The sequence below is a fragment of the Abramis brama genome (genome assembly GCF_963993115.1).
Source record: "Abramis brama genome assembly, chromosome: 21".
Lineage (NCBI taxonomy): Eukaryota > Metazoa > Chordata > Actinopteri > Cypriniformes > Leuciscidae > Abramis > Abramis brama.
In genome coordinates this window covers 368,536-387,500 of record NC_139983.1, presented here as the reverse complement: position 1 = coordinate 387,500, position 18,965 = coordinate 368,536, and the positions used below count along the sequence as shown (strand labels likewise).

Here is an 18,965-nt window from a genome sequence, read left to right as displayed (position 1 = left end):
CAGAAACTGAAACGTAATTTCGTTTCAGCGTCGAACGAAGTAAAAATTTGTTTTAAAAAATTGTTTATACATTGTGTGTGATGTGATATGATATTATGATTACATTTACTACTGCCATTGATTTGCAAGTGGCCTAACATAATGATGAGCCAGTTTTTTATTAAAAAAAGAAGAAGAAAAAATAGTCTTTTAAAATAGAAATTGAAAATGTTTTGGGTCTTTTGAAAAAATTGAAAAATAGTTTCGTTTGATAACTTGTATAAATGTATCTGTGGTGGCATTAAGTTTCGGTTGTGGTTTATTTTGTGCCATTCCCTATTGTTTGCTCATTAGCCTGCATAACTCCAACCAGACATAGTGTACAGGCCATGATGTTATTTGTATTTGAGCATATTTTATGTTTAATAGTAGCTGTTCTTTTTTTACAGGGTCTGTGCAAGAAAGCTCACTGAACACATACTTGCGGAGGCCAGCTGTGCGCCAGTGCGTCCGTGCCGAGCGTGCCCTCGCTCAGGGAGTAGAAGTAAAGTCTACCTGTGCGTCCCCGAACTGACCCCAAATCAGCTGGACCGGTTGGGGATGGAGTCTCCATTCTCCAGGGAGAGGCCGAAGCCGTGAGAGCTCGTCGGCTGAACAGTTCAGGTCTCCCGGGATATAAATGGCTCAAAGCGACCTCAGATGCGTCCGACTCCATATGAGGAGGTTGCGGGCGAGTTGCGCAGACCACCTTGTCGGTTGATGTACGCTACTGTCGCGGTATTGTCTGATCGGACTAGTACGTGCTGACCCCTGAGCAGCGCATGGAAGCGGTGCAGAGCCAGACCTACTGCCAGCAACTCGAGGCAACTGACATGTCAAAGGCGCTGGGGTCCTGTCCAGGAGCCCGCGGCAGCATGTCCATTGCACATGGCGCCCCAGCCCGTGGTGGAGGCATCTGTTGAGACAACAACATGCCTGGAAACTCGTTCTGAGGACACTCCGGCCCGTAGAAAGCTGAGGTTCGTCCACGGGGTGAAGGTCTGACGGCAGGCTGGAGTCACTGGTACTCGGAGCGTGCCGTGTTGCCATGCCCACCTCGGGACTCGATCGCGAAGTCAGCGCTGAAGTGGTCTCATATGAAGTGGTCTCATATGAAGCGGTCTCATATGGAGTGGCGTAACTGCGGCTGCGGATGCCCCAGGAGCCTCTGAAATAACTTCAGTGGAACCGCACTCTTGCCCTCGAACTGTCTCAGGCAAGTCAGCAGTGACTGGTTTCTATACCGAGAAAAGAGATCCTCTGCACGGGGCAGAGTTTGCTCTTCTCTCGGTTGACCCGAAGGCCCAGACGGGCTAGGTGGACAAGGTCCCTGTGTTCACAAACCTGGTCTCGAGAGTGAGCTAGGGTCAGCCAGTCGTCGAGATAGTTCAGGATGCGAACCCCATGTTGCCGTAGAGGAACAAGGGCTGCCTCAACGACCTTCGTTTAGACGCGAGGAGACAGGGCTAGCCCGAATGGGAGAAACCACAGGAACGGTCTGTGTCGAGGGAGAATGGAGACATGGAAGTAGGCGTTCTTCAGGTCGATCGCTGCAAACCAATCCTGCGGCCGCACGCACTGGAGGATGCGTTTGGCCGTGAGCATCTTGAACGGCAGCCTGAGAAGGGAGCGGTTCAAGACGCGCAGGTCCAGGATTGGCCGTAACCCACCGGTTTACTTCAGTACAATGAAGTAGGGGCTGTAGAATCCGGACTTCATTTCGGCTGGAGGTCTCGACCGCACCTTTCGCCAGTAGGGTGGCGACCTCCGCACGCATGACAGGGGCAGTGCCACCCATCATAGTGTAGCAGACTCTCCGGAAGCGAGGAGGAGATCGTGCGAACTGAGTCGCAGAGCCGAGCCTGATGTTCTCTCGACCCAGCGGGACAGGTCTCTAGCGAGGCTCCCAAGAACTGGACCAGCGGGGTCATGGGGTCTACTGTACAAGCAAAACAGTTAAAATATTTACATTTTTAATTTATTTAGCGGCTAAAATAATAGACCATGTAATTAGCATTTTTTTCGTCAATTTACTGTAATCAAAGATAAAAGTCAATCACAAGAGTAGTTTAATTTTGAATGAAAAAGAGCAACTGATTCTGTGTTGAAGTTTTATTCACAAATTTCACAATTCAGAAGATTTCATTGTTCACATAAATCATAATCTCTGTTTCTCCTCACATTTATATCTCTTTAATCCTACAGAATATCCTCTATCGCCAGTCTTAAGCAGTGCCACATGAGGGCGCTCTCACTCTTAGTGCTTCTAGCAGCATGTCTTACATTTAAAGCTAAATAAAAGTATCAGTTAAAATGTTTAGTTAATATTTAGTCCAAGTGAGCTTCCTCTGAGAGTATCTCTTTGATCATCACTATGGTATATGAAAAATGGAAAGTGCACACTAATTGTCTAATTTGTCTCATGCAGCATCTTTATAAGTGTTGATGAGATCCAGTTTAGTCTAATTTCTCCTGATTTCATTTGTAAAAAGTTTTTCTGTTCATGGCACACACACAAAACGTAGCCTACAGCAAGTCGTTAATTTTATAATGTAATGGTGTTTACAGTATGAAATCATAAGCTCCTCCCACTCGCCTGGATTGATGTGAAGCTCAACTCTTGAGAAGAAGAAGAGGAGTGGAGAAGAGGAGTGGAGAAGAGGAGTAGACAGAGAGACTGAGACTGGTTCATCTGAGAGACTCATCACACCACTGTGTGTGTATGTTTGATATTAACACACAGATACTGTATGTCCTCATACACAGCAGTGATGCAGTGATGGATTCCTGTCTGTGGAGTTATGCACTCTTCTGACTAGTGATGATAATCGATTATTGATGACTATCATCTTTAGTAATGATGAAGGTGTTTCTAAATAGTCATGTGACGCGGCGAGTCGCGGATTATACTCGCACCCTTTGATGGACTTTTCACATGCGGGGTAAGTGAAATACCTGGTTATTACTCTACTAATGAATGAAACAGATTAGCGACCGAAGTCAGTGAAGTGTCAGTGTTATTCTGCTCCAGTAACTGTGATGTTCTTGTTCAGGCTCATCTGATGATGCTCAGGTTTCCTCCGTGTCCTCTCGTGCTCGCGCACTGGCTGCTGTCGTGTCTCCTGTTCTCTCAGGTACAGTAGGTTAGATGAACACCTGTGTCTGTGTCGTGTCTCCTGTTCTCTCAGGTACAGTAGGTTAGATGAACACCTGTGTCTGTGTCGTGTCTCCTGTTCTCTCAGGTAGGCTGAAGTTAAAATTGAGTTAAAATGTAGAATGACTTGCTTAAGAAACAGGAATACTGCGAGCCATCGGTGCGAATCTCTGCAGATTCTCAGCTAACAAAAATAATTACTAAGAACATTTTGCTAATGTTCCTATGAAGTCATGAAAAAAAATATTTCTGTATCCTCTGAATGTTCAAAACGTCTTTTTTTGAAAAGTTTTTTTCTTGCTTATGTGAACATTCCATTTTTATAAGTTTGCAAACATTATGGAAACGTGACTTTTGAATGTTCTCAGAATGCTCTGAAACGAGTAATAAAATGTAAAAAATTCCAGGAAAAAAAAAAACAATCCATGAACAGTGTAGTATAAATAATGTTTTTGAGCTAACGTTTTGAGAACATTATTAAAGACCAGATGAACAAACGTTCTATAAACGTTACTGGAAGAACGATTGTTCATAACTTTGAGAGAACCTTGACAGAATGTTCCCCGTAATCTGGGATATTCATTGCATGTTTCAACAGGAATCGCTCTATGGGGCTGTTTACACCTGGCATTTACACCTGGCCACTTCATGCGTCTGCTGTAATCGGATAGCTATCCGATCGTGAAAATACCAGGTGTAAACAGCCCCGAAATAGTCTGGCTATCACCAGACCAAGCTGAATCTTGTAAGATTGAACATTACTCTGGGGAGTCTGCTCTGTATTTCTACTGCACAACAGGCGTGATCAACGGGCAGACTTCAAAGACCATAGACAGTAAAAGAAATGGACACAGCGACCCCATAGACTTCAACAGAGACAAGTGAAGTCAGTTAGAAGCTCTCTCGTCCTGATGGCTGAGCGACTGCGCAGACTCACACTGAGCTTGACAACGTAGATGTGACGTGAGCATCCCGTCTGTCTTCTAGTAGCTGTGCCGAGAGAAATCTGAATCATTCCCTTCCGAATCTCACAGAGACGGAGAGCGTGAGTAGGAGCTGTCCATGAGCTAGGAGCAGGAGACACTTTTGCTAAGTATTCTGATTAATTACTTTGTCATTTTGCCTCCACGTCCCCCCTGTTAATGAAAAATTCATTGTTCTTGTGTCCATTCATTTAAACTTGTTGATTTCATTTGAGTGTGTGTAAAAGCATCTGACCATATATATTTCTGTGAGGGTTTTCTAACAGCTGAAGAAGGGACAGGAAGACAGGGTGATAAAACTTACACCTGAGCACGAGAAAGGATCCAGCCAGGAGAATACAGGGGTCGTTTAACAATAAACAAGGGGTCCCATGCCATCCCCTTAGGGGATAAAGAACAGCAGGAGGTCATCTAGATTGTAAATGAAGGCCTTTTGGCTTCTCAGGGATAAAGATTGTAAATAAAGGCCTTTTTGGCTTCTCAGGGACAAAGAACAGCATGACCTGCCCAGGGGGGGTAGAACCAGTCCATACTAGCTTGAGATATAAGATGTCTTTAAGGAAATTTACAGAAACTGGAAAGGAGGAGTCAAGAATGTCAGAAACCTGCATAAAATGTCTCTGTTTTATTATGTCAGTAGGCTTTCTGTTTCACATCTGGGTGGCTGCGGTTGCGAAAAGATTCCTCAAAGAATAAAGCCTTTTCTTCTTTATTACAATTTTGCCTTTTGAGTGTTCCTTAACCCTGTGATGCTGTTTTTCCCAGTGAGATAAAAATTGCTATTACAGCTGGTGTCAAGAAGAGGGATCCTGTGCGGACGCTTCTTCTCCTGGTCCTGAGAACGGATTTGACGGGAAAGTGCACAACCTCGGCAGCACCTAGGCAGCCGTCTCATACCTCGACAGTTTGGGATAGAAACTCAACAGATTACGGGAGAGAGAGCAATTCCGCATTCAGGGCCAGTGAAGGAAGCTCCCACCAGGACAATAAAGAATCCGCGGATTGCGGGAGAAACAGAAAAAAGCATCTGGGTAAGACACGGCAAATTGTTTTATTGAAGTTGAGTGTAATTTGATAATTGTGAGTGAACGTGAACCATATTGGCTGAGTTTTGCTTTTTGGTACGGGCGAAAGGTGATTCAGGGGAATCACAATTTTTTTGGGGGTAAGGGAATTGATCTGAGGAATTCGAATCAGTTTCTACCTCACTTAGCTCGTTGGTGGACGGAAAGCCCACAGGTGATTCAGGGGAATCACAGATTCAGGGGAATCACAGTTATTGATTAATTAGTTTTACTCAAAAATGCTAGTAACCGATTTAGGTGGACGGAAGAGCCACGTCAAATCAGAATTAATCGAGCGCTGGAAAGTGCTTATAGGAAGTTTTTGAGTGAAACGTAATTACAAACCACCCAACCGATCTTGGGGTAAGGGAAAGATCGGGTCTGTCGAAGACGTTTGACAGATTCTGTAAGACACGTGTCGAATTGTGAAATCCAGAAAAGAGGAACTCAGCCAAAATGGGGTCATCTAACAGTAAAGTAGATCATTTTTATACACCAATTTTCTGTCAAAGGAGAAATAATTATGGTGGTAAATGTAAATGTATTTCCCCGAGGCGGGAACCTGAGTAAGATAAGACTCAATGTTGTAAAAGAATCAATAGAAAAGAACGAGGGAAAACAGAATGGTTGTTGTGTGTGTGTTAAACGTGTGTAAAGGATCTTTATGTGTGGCTGATGAAACTTTGAGCAAAGCTATGACTGATGATTTGAGCAGTGTTGTGAATGATGAGCATATGAGATTGTACAAAAGTAGCCTACAGGGTTTTCTGAAATGCTAACTTATCCGTTACTAGTCAGAAAGGGTTGTTGAAGTTTGTTCATGAGTGTAAAACTGTGAACGGACAGTGAATTGTTGGATGGGAAAGAAGCAGATAAAAGAGAACAGAGTCGATGCAGAAGGAACTGACATGTAGGGGAAGATAGGATGTTTTTCCTGATGGAAACAGTGAATTGTTGAATTGAGCAGATGCAGAAGGAACTGACATGTAGGGAACGATAGAGTTCATGGAACTATTAAGTCAAATTAAGTTGAAATGGTACGAAAGGTGAGTTTTAGATGGAAATGGGGCGTTGAGTATGATTAACAGGGATTGATATGTTTATAAGGATAAGGAATGTTTCATTAAGTAAAACGATTGTCTTTTGAACCTAAAGGGTCCAGCTATGCTGGGAGTACAGCAACAGCGCTTGCTTGTTCAAACCAGCTTCTGAATGTTAAATGTATACTTGTTTTGTAATCAGTGTTGTTGATGATAATATCAAATTAGAAAATGTCCAGAGATTGGATATTTTGTTGATATTAAGCCATTTAAGGAAAATATATTGTTTTATAAAGGAAATTATGGGTTGGAGATAATTTCCCTAGACACGTGTGACCAAAGTTAATCAGAAACTTTGTGAAACCCGTTTAGAATATTTAGATTTTCCGTGTCGCTTATGAAAATTAATGTTCTGCCAATAATGACGATGTGAATGCTTTATTGTATTAATGTTATGAAAACAAGGGTATTGAAGAATAGATTGCCATACTTTTGTAACAAGAGTTGAAGGTGCAAGCGGCTAAGATAGCTGTCTGTGTAATTTAGAGACTGAGAAGATTTAGAGAATCTTGTGATTTCTGTGGAACAGTAGAGATAAGTGGGACTGAATAATGATAATATTAAGTTGAATCTGCATACTAATCATTTGAATAAGCTATCAAACCAGTGTTAATGAAATTAATGACATGCTAAATTTCTTTATACTGTATGAAGAGTAACTGAATAGTCCTGATACAAAAGAGAGCTAATGCTGTAAGCAGATTAATTTGCAGATTATGTTTTTGTAAAAGTTTGATTCTGATTGGAAAGATAAATAGTAACTTGACTGGCTCCAAACAAAGAAAGTGCCAAACTAACACAAATTTAAAGAAAAGTCTGTGTTAATATGAGTTAGAAAGTAGATCAGTGTTAATATGATGAAGATTGTGATTCGGCTATTGTAATTGAATTTGCAGCTGGGACAGTGGGGGAAAAATGCAGAGAACTTATCAGTGGCTCTGTTTGCATTTCCTGAATAGGAACGCTCTGCTTCAGGGGCGTAAAGTAGGGTGGAGATGTTAAAAAGATCACAGTGATTGTAGGTAGAATAACAGAGAGTGTTTTACTGCGGTCAGCGAGGTCATTCAGTGACTGTAAAATGACAACTGTATAACTGTAAAAGTAGATGAGGGAGAAAAGAAAGTTGATAGATAAACTTTTGAAAGTTGTTAAGAAGATTGAAAGATATTAAGTGTAAGGAATTCCTTTTGAAAGGAAAAGAACTATAAAAGGTACCGGTGGACGTAAAATTACAGATGAGCTAAATGAGTTGCAAAATATTTTAAAAGTACCGATCACTAAAAGGATGATTGTGTTTTGAATGAAATGCTTTGATAAGGTTTTAGATGATATGGAGAGACAAATCTAATGAATGATTTATAATGATAATCAAAAAAATGTATCACAAGCAGGGAGCAGCCTCAAAAGTGAATCATAGAAGCAGATTGATAAACTCCTAGAGAAAACATTGAAGTAAAATTGAAATGAAATTGTTATTAAGAACTAGAATAATTCTTATTATTTCTTTAAGATAAAATAAACAGAAGCAGTGTTACAGGATTAACAGTTGCTAAATGTAAAATGTGTAAAAGGCATTTGATTAAACAAAGGCTTGTTAATGTTGATTTTAAAAGATAAGATTGTGATTTGGCCAAAACAGGTTTGCTTATCTGAATCTAGCATGTGCTGTGACTGAAACTGCCACAGTTTCAGTGCAACAGAGACTCATTCTGAGTGGATATTATGTCTAAATTACAATACATGTAATTCATGGAAAAGATGCCTTAAGATGGGCTACAGTTGAAAAAGATGGTAGATAAAGTCTGAAGTTAAAAGTTTATGAGAATGCAGTGTACCAGTCCTGATGCCTCAAGAGTCTCTCTCTCATTCAATATCAGCTGAAAACTGTTGTCTGAGCCTGTGTAAAGCACAGTGTTTCAGTTGAAAAGATTCATAGATATGGAAAAGCTAAAACAAATCAGATTTGACAAATTTAGAGGACAATTTGTAAATGTTTTAAAAGTAAAACTGAATGATTTTAAAGAAGTCTTTAAAATAATAATGCAGACCTTAAATGATAGAAGTGACATTTTTGACTAGTTTATTTTAGGACCGCTTCTTTGTCTGATTTTAGCCTCCACCATAAAACAGGGCCGATGGCTCCGGCTACAGAAGCAACAGTACACTGAATGTACGATTGTGATCTAAATTCACTGACTATAATCTAAGCAGGTTGCTACCTTTAAGATGATTAATGAATTTAAGTGATTAAATACTGTTGTTATTAACCTGTCTCCCTGTGAACACTATTAGGTCAGAATGGCTCTGATGACTCTTGAATGCGCCTTTTCCTAAGCTCCAGAAAACAACAGATTATGTTGAAGAAAACGGTCACAGATTCTGTGATGGTAAAGAGCGGTAACCACGTGTGTACGAAGTGTTTACCCCAGAGACGGGTAAGACCCTCTGGCCAAAAGGGCAACCTAAGACAGGGGAATTCACGCAAAAACACTGGGCATTTCCTGATGGAGGTGTTTTTATGTGAGATGGATATGAGAGTGGCGCTGATTGACTGAGTGGCGACCAGCATCAGCAGATCATTGAGAGGCGAGATGAGCTGTGAGAAGTTACGGCCGTCTGACCCAGAAAATGTGAGTTCCTCTATATACCACTCACCAGAAACCGCGTTGATTGAATGGCTTGTTTTTCTGACAAGTGTCTGCAACTATGCCAGGGGACAACACCCTGAAGAAAAGACAATTATAGGTTAAGAGCTGATCTGAATGGGCATTCAGGAGCCAGCAGAGACCATTGAACTAATGGTTATCTGTTGTGGAGACAATTTAAAAAAAAAAAAAAAAAAAAAAAAAAAAAAAAAGTTGTAATGTTAGTTGCCTGATGAGCAAGGAAAACACAGAGATTTGTGTCGATGCTGAACTAATGTGTCAGTTCTGACTCCTGTAGATCATTTAGACATGACAAAGGACCATTATAAGACATGGTGGTGGCTAAAGATGACTCAAGAGAATTTTCTGGAAAACAAAGGTTAGGTAAATTGAGTATTTAAACTAAAGATAACCTTAGAAAAGATCATAGAACGATTGAATATGACTATGATTATTTTAGTTACAGTCCTAGGAGGCTGTTGAAAAGATTATTTGCTTATAGTGAGAGAGAAAGAGACTGCTTGGGATGGTACTCTGTCTGTTCTTCTGTTATCAGTCAGCCAAAGAAAGCTGGAGCAAAATAAGATAATGAACCAAAACAATCCAGCTGACTTTTCTAAAATCAGATGGATAATGAACAGACATGCTTTGAAACTGGTTAAGAGGCCATAAAAACATTAGATAAAAGATACAGGAAAATGTAAGGTTAAAATGTCATTTAAAATTTGAATCCTTTTAGATAAAAGATATTAATAAGAAATATGAGCGGTTCATAGTCAGGGAAGAGTGTGAGTGTGAATTCATGTTTTGTACAGTATGTGTTAGTTTAGGACAACTGTTCTGTCTGAATAGTGTGTATAAATTTGTCATTAACCTCTGGAAAGAGTGTTTTAGCATTATAGATGGGTTAAGGCAAATGACAAATTTGAAATTTTGAAATTGAAATTTCACAAAGCTGAGGATTGTGAGTCAATCTGATGAGAAGGCAACACAGAACAGGATGAGCTTTAAGTTGATTGATCATCGAGCTCTGTCTATTAATTATTATTTTGGTCATTCATGATGTGCAGTAGATTTGAATTACTTTCTGGACAGGTTTAAGTATTGATAAATTAGAATTGTGAAGTCGTAGATAGCCGTCAGTCATGTGTTGAGAAAAAGTTATAAAGTTGACAGCAACAAACACGTACAGTAGGCTAAGTAAATATCAGATTATCCAGAGAGCCCTTAACAGTTATGTATTGTAAAAAGGGGAAGATTGTTATTCGACTGACGTTGACGAAGTGTAGTGACGTTGACAAAGTGTACACGACCTGACCTGACCAATTGATGACCTGGAGAATGTTCGTAGATGACAGCTGATTAAGAGACCAAACAATAGGGTTTAGGGGCCGTTGCCTTAAAAAAAAACAATTTGATAAGAAGATGAAATTGTGGCTTTAAGTAATATTTTTATTTCAGAGGCAGAGAAAGATGGGAAATTTGGCTGAAGGACAACGTTTGGGTTAGCAAACTTTATCCAAACAAATGTTACCAAATAAATATGAACAAATATTGCAGTTTTCTATAGCTCAAACAGTAGAGCGTTAGCGCTTGTAACGCCAAAGTCATGGGTTCAATTTCCGAGGGAAAGCAAGAATTGATAAGAATGTAAATGTGTACCTTGAAATGTAAGTCGCTTTGGATAAAAGCGTCTGATAAAAGTAAGAGAATTTTATTATGTTAGATTTATGCACGAGATGGGTGTTGTGCATCAAGAGGAGGATGAATATGCTCATGGCGGGAACAAGAGAACGCACAGTAAAACAAGTGGTCAGATGAGTCTTTGAACTTTTTAGTATGGATAATTTGTATTCAGGCCACAAACAAAGACATTTCGGCCTCACAGGTGGGAAAAAACAGTAAATCCAGGGGGGAAGGGCTAAACCCATTGTCTTCACAGCAGGCTGAGAGGTTATCTAGCTTTGACCTCATCGGTATATGAGGACAGTAAAAGTCCAGGAGGGGTTTATTTGAAGAACTTTATTTGTATTAACCAGCTAGATCTGGTTTACTAAGGGGTTCACATTTGCTGAAAGCCATCGCACAGGTGGGAAGATAAATGTTGGGAGGACATTGGGTTTAATTGTGTGTATTGTTTGTATTTTAAGTGTGCTAATAACAAGAATTGTTTTGACAGGAAACGCCGGAGCAGATGTGGCAGCACAGCAGACAAAAGAGAACTATGTGACAATAACCTCAACATTTGTTTTTCTTTACAGAAGATGCAGACTTTTGCGCATGGCATGAGCAAAGTGAAGAAACAGTGCCTAACCCTGTGTAATGCCTAACTTAAAATTTTCATTTTGCAGGATGTCAGGATGGATTGAACCAAACAGAACTGATTCTGTATTGTTTTGTTAACATGAACAACATGGGTTGAATGTTTTTCAGGGGAACAAGGACCCTGAGTGCTATTCAATGAGCAAAAATTATCTGGTGACAATAGTGTTTCAGGCTGTTGAATCCACAGGTCACACCAAAGGGACGACAAGACAAGCGGTCACTAACAAAATCACTTAAGGTCTGCCTTCACAGGTGACAGCAGACAGGCTAGAACATACCTCTCCTGCCAACGTTGGAAAAAGACCATTTCAACAGCACACAAAGTGTCATATTGGTGAAGATGGAACGTCCATGAGGCAACGAGATGATCAACATATCTGGAGAAAATGTTGACCAATTAATGGTTGAAGAAAAGTTTTGCGATTTTATTTGATTGAATCAAATTAGGGCTTAGTATTGATATACATGAAGGGTATAACTGTTCTTGAATTAAGACTTGAATTAATTCTATTCTTAAAGATTTAATAGTAAAATGGGTTTGATTGATTTTAGAAAATAGAAATGAATTTTTATTATTTTATTGGTTATCAGAGAATGATAAACAGGGGGGAGATGTTAATGAAAAATTCATTGTTCTTGTGTCCATTCATTTAAACTTGTTGATTTCATTTGAGTGTGTGTAAAAGCATCTGACCATATATATTTCTGTGAGGGTTTTCTAACAGCTGAAGAAGGGACAGGAAGACAGGGTGATAAAACTTACACCTGAGCACGAGAAAGGATCCAGCCAGGAGAATACAGGGGTCGTTTAACAATAAACAAGGGGTCCCATGCCATCCCCTTAGGGGATAAAGAACAGCAGGAGGTCATCTAGATTGTAAATGAAGGCCTTTTGGCTTCTCAGGGATAAAGATTGTAAATAAAGGCCTTTTTGGCTTCTCAGGGACAAAGAACAGCATGACCTGCCCAGGGGGGGTAGAACCAGTCCATACTAGCTTGAGATATAAGATGTCTTTAAGGAAATTTACAGAAACTGGAAAGGAGGAGTCAAGAATGTCAGAAACCTGCATAAAATGTCTCTGTTTTATTATGTCAGTAGGCTTTCTGTTTCACATCTGGGTGGCTGCGGTTGCGAAAAGATTCCTCAAAGAATAAAGCCTTTTCTTCTTTATTACAATTTTGCCTTTTGAGTGTTCCTTAACCCTGTGATGCTGTTTTTCCCAGTGAGATAAAAATTGCTATTACACCCCGATCACCCGTGAGCTTCTCCTCCTGTCCATACGGTAATCTCTCTACTGTGCGACAGAGAGTCGCGTGGTTATGACGCAATCGTTAGCCTATTTTTACAAAAACGGCTTCTATGGGGCTATAACGTAAGATACAAGGTAATGGAGCCTTTTATACATTTTCGTGTTTCTTTAGAAATAAATAATGGACAAATGGAGTCTTTAAACGCCTCAGATGTTAAGTTATTCGCTGTCAAAGTGACGCCAAAATGAATGGGAGTCAATGGAATGCTAACAGCAGGTGATGGTCCGCTAATCAATGGCGCCGCCCGGGGAAGGTACGCTTTCCGGCTGATGGTTTACCCCCTTGCTCTGTACGCTATTGGATAGTCCTTCGACCAATCAGACGAACGATCTGGGTGACGTACTTTGCAGAGCGACACAAAAACTCCAGGCAGGAAATGTGTAACCAAACGTGTTGATCAGCAGTTTGCAGAAGCAGCAATGGCATCGAGCGATTTTTGCAGGTTTTGTAGTGATATTTACACCCACTCGAGCGATTTGTTTGCTAAAAAGAAACCATTGAGCATCATCGAGAGGTTAAAAGGAATTGGACAGAGCCGTCCCAGCTAACAAAAATAAGTTGTCAGAACATTTTGCTAACATTCCCATTAGGTTAGGAAAACATTATTTTGGAATGTTTTTCAAACATTGAAAACATCCAGTTTTTTTTAGTGTATAAAGAACTTTTTTTTTTGGTTAATGTGAACGTTACAGGAACATTCCATTCACTAATTTTGGAAATGTTCTGAAAACGTTATATTTTAAAGATTTATATTTTAAATCACCCTGAACGGGTGGGCCATCCATCAGACCGGCTTACACACTGACACTCGAGTATCGCTAACTCAAATACTGTCATTGTACAGTGATGCTTCAGGCTGTAGAGAGACCGTAGGCTAATGGTTGTCTGGAGACACTGGGTGTTTGGTGTAAAGATGGCATGGAATGGAGCGCTTGCGCACAGTTGTGAGTGATAGAAAGACAATGAGAGAATTTAGTTCAGAATCAGATGAAATGCTGTTACCAAATGGAAATTCAAAGTCCTGATTGATTAGTGTAATGCATTAGGTTCAATCCCAGCTAACAAAGAACCCAACAAACACAGAACTTCCCCCCTAACGTTCCCATTTGGTTATTGTTTTGGGAACCAAATAAGAACGTTCTATGGGGACCTAAAGAGAACTTTCTCAGGAACTTACTTTGCAGGTTATTTTTAGGTTTAATTTTATAACCCAAAGAAAACCTTCCCAGAACGTTCCCTGCAGGTTATTTTAAGGTTTTATTTTACGTTCACTAACGTTCATTAAAAGTTATGTATAAATGTTTGAACAAAATGTTCTTAAAACATTTTTAAAAAACTGTATGTTTTGAACGTTCAGAAAACATTAAAAAAATTATATTTTCTTAACATTTCCAAAATTATAAAACATTCTTAATACTTAAAAAAAAAAAACGGATGTTGTGAACATTAAGACAACATTCAGAAATAACGTTTTCCTAACATTCCCAAAATGATAGAATTGAATGTTCCTCTAATGGCGCTTTTCCACTGCATGGTACGGTACGGTACGGCTCGCTTCGGCTCGCTTTAAATGGTACCACCTCTGTTGAGGTTCCAAGCGTACCGTACCGATACTAAAATGTGACGTGAAAACACTGCAGATCACTGATTGGTCAGACAGAATCATCACTACCAGCGTCATTGTATTTACGACACGAGACACTAAACCCGCTAGATTTAAATAGCCAGTAGACAACAGCCAGCGCTGTAGCGCCTGTTTTAAAAGTATTTGCTTTAAAAAAACTTCAAAAAAAGAAATGGCTGAATCGTGGTCAGTGGACGAGGTGCACATTCCTCTCGTTGGTTGCCGAGGAGCGGATGGGGAAACACGGAATGAAAAATTCGCATTTAATATGATGATATCATGGCAGTAGAGACGGCAACTATAACGATCAGTCCCACCCACTTTGAAGCGGTACTAACTGCAGCGGAAAAGCAACCGAGCTAAAGCGAACCGAACCGTGCCGTACCGAGTCGAGTCGTACCACGCAGTGGAAAAGCGAAGCGAGCCGAACCGTTCCGCGCCGAGTCGAACCGTACCATGCAGTGGAAAAGCGCCATAACTTCACATAAACCAAGAAAATAACTTCTTAAAGGAACACTTCGACTTTTTGGGACTTTAGCTTATTCACCGTATCCCCCAGAGTTAGATAAGTCCATACATACCTTTTTCATCTCTGTGCGTGCTGTAACTCTGTCTGACGCCCCCACCGCTAGCCTAGCTTAGCACAAAGGCTGGAGGTAAACGGCTACAGCTAGCATACTGCTCCCAATAAGTGACAAAATAACACCAACGTTTTCCTATTTACATGTTGTGATTTGTATAGTCACAGCGTGCACGAATAACAAGGTCACATTAGACACAACCATCTTTTAACCGTATACATACTGGGAACTATATTCTCAGAAGACGAAGCACTGTTACTTCTGCGGAGTGATTTACTCCAATTCTGAGTGAACTCTGCTCCTCACCACGGGGCTTCTCAGGCGCTGCGAGCAAATCACTCCGCCCAAGTTAGCAGTGCTTTGCCTTCTGAGAATATGTGACCATGTTATTTGTACACGCTGTGACTATACAAATCACAACATGTAAATAGGAAAATGTTGGCGTTATTTTGTCACTTATTGGGAGCAGTCGGGTCAATTGTTTTTTTTTGTGTTTTTTTTTACAGATTGGGCTTTGGTCGGACTCGGGCTCATTTAGCTTTTCTCCTTTCATCGTGCCCATAATATACGTGCAGAGCGCAGGCTACTGTATAGAATATTGTTATATTGATAGGCTAATATTATAAATATGCAACGCAATATGCGATCACGCGAGTAACGCGACGCGCGTGCATTAGGTGACAGTTGACCATGCAGAGCATCAGGGAGAAGTTGGAGCGTAAGGAGTCACTAAAAGTTCCCAATACTTCAGGAAAAGCTGCATTTTGAAAGAGTTTTGATTTGATTTCTGAGCCTGAAGCCTTCAACAGTGGATGCTATTCTTTTTCTTCACAACGATCACAAATAAACAGTGAATGAACCTACTCAGTTCAACGGATTTTTTTTTTTCTTTATTATATTTTTATTATTATTTAACGTTAGCCAGTTGGCGAAGAGTTCTTTGAAACGTTGTTCTTCAGTAAAGTTACTTGACATCAAAAAAAGGTATGCCATAAATCTTTATTTACTGCTGGATCACATTTGGCTATATAATATTCTCTACTGCATGCTTATGCTTCTCTGTAATGGACAGTCTGTATTAATATTTGTGGGCATAATTGTAGGTGGTGGTAGTTATGTTTGAGGCCTATAATAAAATTTTACCTAGTAGCGTGTGTGTGTATGTGTGTGCGTCTTGTGTGTGCGTCTAGCAGAGACAGCGCACATCAGAGAGCGGTTCGAGCTGAAAAATTGCAGACTTTTTCGGGCTGGGGCCGGATTAGGGCTTGAACACCACGGGCCAGGTCTCGGTTAGGGCTGGATGTTTTGCCCCGTGCAGGGCTCTAGGCAGTAGGCTAGCTGTAGCCGTTTACCTCCAGTCTTTGTGCTAAGCTAGGCTAGCGGTGGGTGCGTCAGACAGAGTTACGGCACGCACGGAGATGAAAAAGGTATGTATGGACTTATCTAACTATGGGGGATACGAGGAATAAGCCAAAGTCACAAAAAGTCGAAGTGTTCCTTTAACGCCTTAAAAAAAAACAAAAAACGAATGTTTGGAATGTTCAGAAAACATTCAGAAATAAATAATGGGAATGTTAGAAAAACATTCTTAGAACATATAAGATATCTGGGAATGTTGTTCTAAGAACATTTTCTCTCAATATTATGAGAACATCAGAAAAGTACAAATAACATCACATGGACGTTCTAAAAACTGTTCCAAGTACGTTTTCACTCAACATTAGGGTTAGGGTTAGGGTTACCCTAACCCTTACGAGAATGTATTTTAACTCTATAAACATTATAAGAACGTTCCAGAAACATTATTTCAGGAAAGTTTTTAACTAACATTTACATAACCTTTACATAACGTTAGTGAAAGTTCCTGTTAGCTGGGGTAACGGCTCTGGAATTGGATTGGATTAAACCCGCCAATAGGTGGATAAGGATAAAGGAAGCAGCAGAGATAAATGTACAGGTGTCCGGCCTGAGCTTCAGGGCAGATCACGCTGGGTTTATCCAGTCTATCTCCGAGACGGATCTGAATCTGATCTTCAGGAGGAGGTCTGGCCACATTCCAGACGGAACTGGACAAGTGTAAATGCATCTGGTTGTTGAAACTGAAAATGTAAATGTTACTCCTCTCAACAAGGCTAAAATATAAACGTGTGAGAGCGTGTTATAGACTATATGTCATGTTATAGCCAGATATGACGGCGCTACTGCAACACGCACAACCACACATGAGCAGATGAGCACCTGAGCATATATTTAAGCAAGCGTGAAATCATTTGTGACTCTAATGAGAGCTGTCTCGGTACTATGGTACGGTCTAAATCCGGACGGGAAATCCTCACAGATATCATTTCTTTCTAGAAAGGAACATAGTTGTGAGGATACTGCCTTTTCTAGTATCTTTGACAGAAAAGGTAGATTCGAGATCGGCCTGTAATTGACTAATTCTGTACAATCAAGTTGTGTTTTTTAACAAGCGGTTTAATCATAGCCAGCTTAAAAGTTTTCTGTACATCTGTCACGTTTGGGGGTTTATTTAGTCATGTTTAGAGGTTATGTTTGAGTTTCTTTGTTACGCCGGTTTCACACCGCAAGCGTCAGCGGCGCGTGAGCAGCGCTTATTTTTTTCGGCGTCCATGTTATTCAATGAGTGCATTCACACCGCACGCAGAGGCGGCGCGGCAGTGCATAGCAGGAGCAGCAGTGCCGCGATCGTTTCGGCGCCTGGTCTATTTTTGCTGCGCCGCTTACGCTGAATTAAAGTGACAATGCATTGATCATGGCCAAAATACACCGCAGTTTTATCCAAAAAGTGCATTGATGATATCTATTGTAATTTAAACAGTCAATCAAATGACCAACAGCAATTTAAAAAGAAAACAAATGTCCAAAAACAAACTTGTTGCCAGAACAATAAAAACAAAGATGAACCAAAAGTTATATAAATTAAATTATTAATAAAATAAGCTTCTTGACAAGTACTTTATCTTAAATGTATTTGAAAACGAAATAAAGCAATGCCAACTTATCCATTATAGAGTACTCTGTCTGTACACAACCCGCGGTTCAGCCGTGCGTGACAAACGCTGCCAGTGTGAAAGCAAAACGCGCGTGTCCTGCTCCTGCTCACCATACGCACTGCTCCTGCGCTCTGCTAACGCGTGCAGTGTGAAACCGGCGTTAATCTTTTAGTCTGTTAATCAGTTCTCCTATGTTCCCTACCTGTTTGTCTCCTTGGTTACTGATTAGGTTCCTTGTTTCAGGTGTGTCGTTAATTAGTCTCATTAGTTCCTCTTGTTTTCCTGTGTATTTAAGCCCTGTGTTTTGTCCTGTTCAGTTGTCTGTCTTCGTTAATGTTAAGCTGGTTGTTCTGTCCTGTTTCTCAGTCTCCCGAGCGTTCCTTTAAGTTTATCGTTAATAAAGCCTGCTCTACAGAAATCCTGTTTCCTCGTTGCTGCAACCAAAAACCTAACAATATCCTAGTGTCAAAGATGAATTAATGATTTACATCAAAGAGCATCTCTTTCAGTAGCTTAGTCGGTATAGGGTCTAACATACATGTTGTCGATTTAGATGATTTAATGAGTTTAGTAAATTCTTCCTCTCCTATAGCAATGAATGAATCACATTGTTCCTCAGGGAGACTATAATGCACTGCCTGATGCGATACTGTAGTAGACGGTTGCATAGTCATAATTTTCTCTCTGATATTATCAATCTTATGAGTGAAGAAGTTCATAAAGTCATTACTGCTGTGTTGCTTGGAAACTTCTGGGCTTGAAGCTTTATTTTTTGTTAGTTTAGCCACTGTTTAAAATAAATACCTAGGATTATGTTTATTTTCTTCTAATAGGGTTGAAATATTAGCAGATCTAGCAGCTTTTAAAGCCTCTCTATAAGTAATCGAGCTCTCCTTCCATGAAATGCGAAATACCTCTAGTTTTGTTTTCTTCCAGTTGCGTTCCATTGTTCTGGCTGCTCTCTTAAGGGCCGAGTGTGCTCGTACCACAGCATTGGACTATTTCCTTCAATCTTCTTTAAGCGCAGAGGAGTAACTGTGTCTAAAGTGCTGGAAAAGAGAGAGTCACTGGTTTCTGTTGCAACATCGAGTTCTTCTAAGCTATTTGGGAAGCTAAACTGATCAAGAAGATTATTAATAAAGCAAT

At 40.3% G+C, this 18,965-nt stretch overlaps 1 protein-coding gene across 1 annotated transcript in view; it reads left to right on the top strand.

Moving 5' to 3' along the window:
• Positions 1-3,077: 3,077 nt before the first annotated feature.
• The window catches only part of LOC311072473 (uncharacterized protein), a 30,725-nt gene continuing 14,837 nt past the window's right edge, over positions 3,078-18,965 (top strand). The window contains exon 1 of the mRNA XM_084097495.1: positions 3,078-3,152. Coding sequence (XP_083953621.1) covers positions 3,081-3,152 — 72 coding nt within the window. The 5' untranslated portion in view covers positions 3,078-3,080. The remainder of the gene's footprint in view (positions 3,153-18,965) is intronic.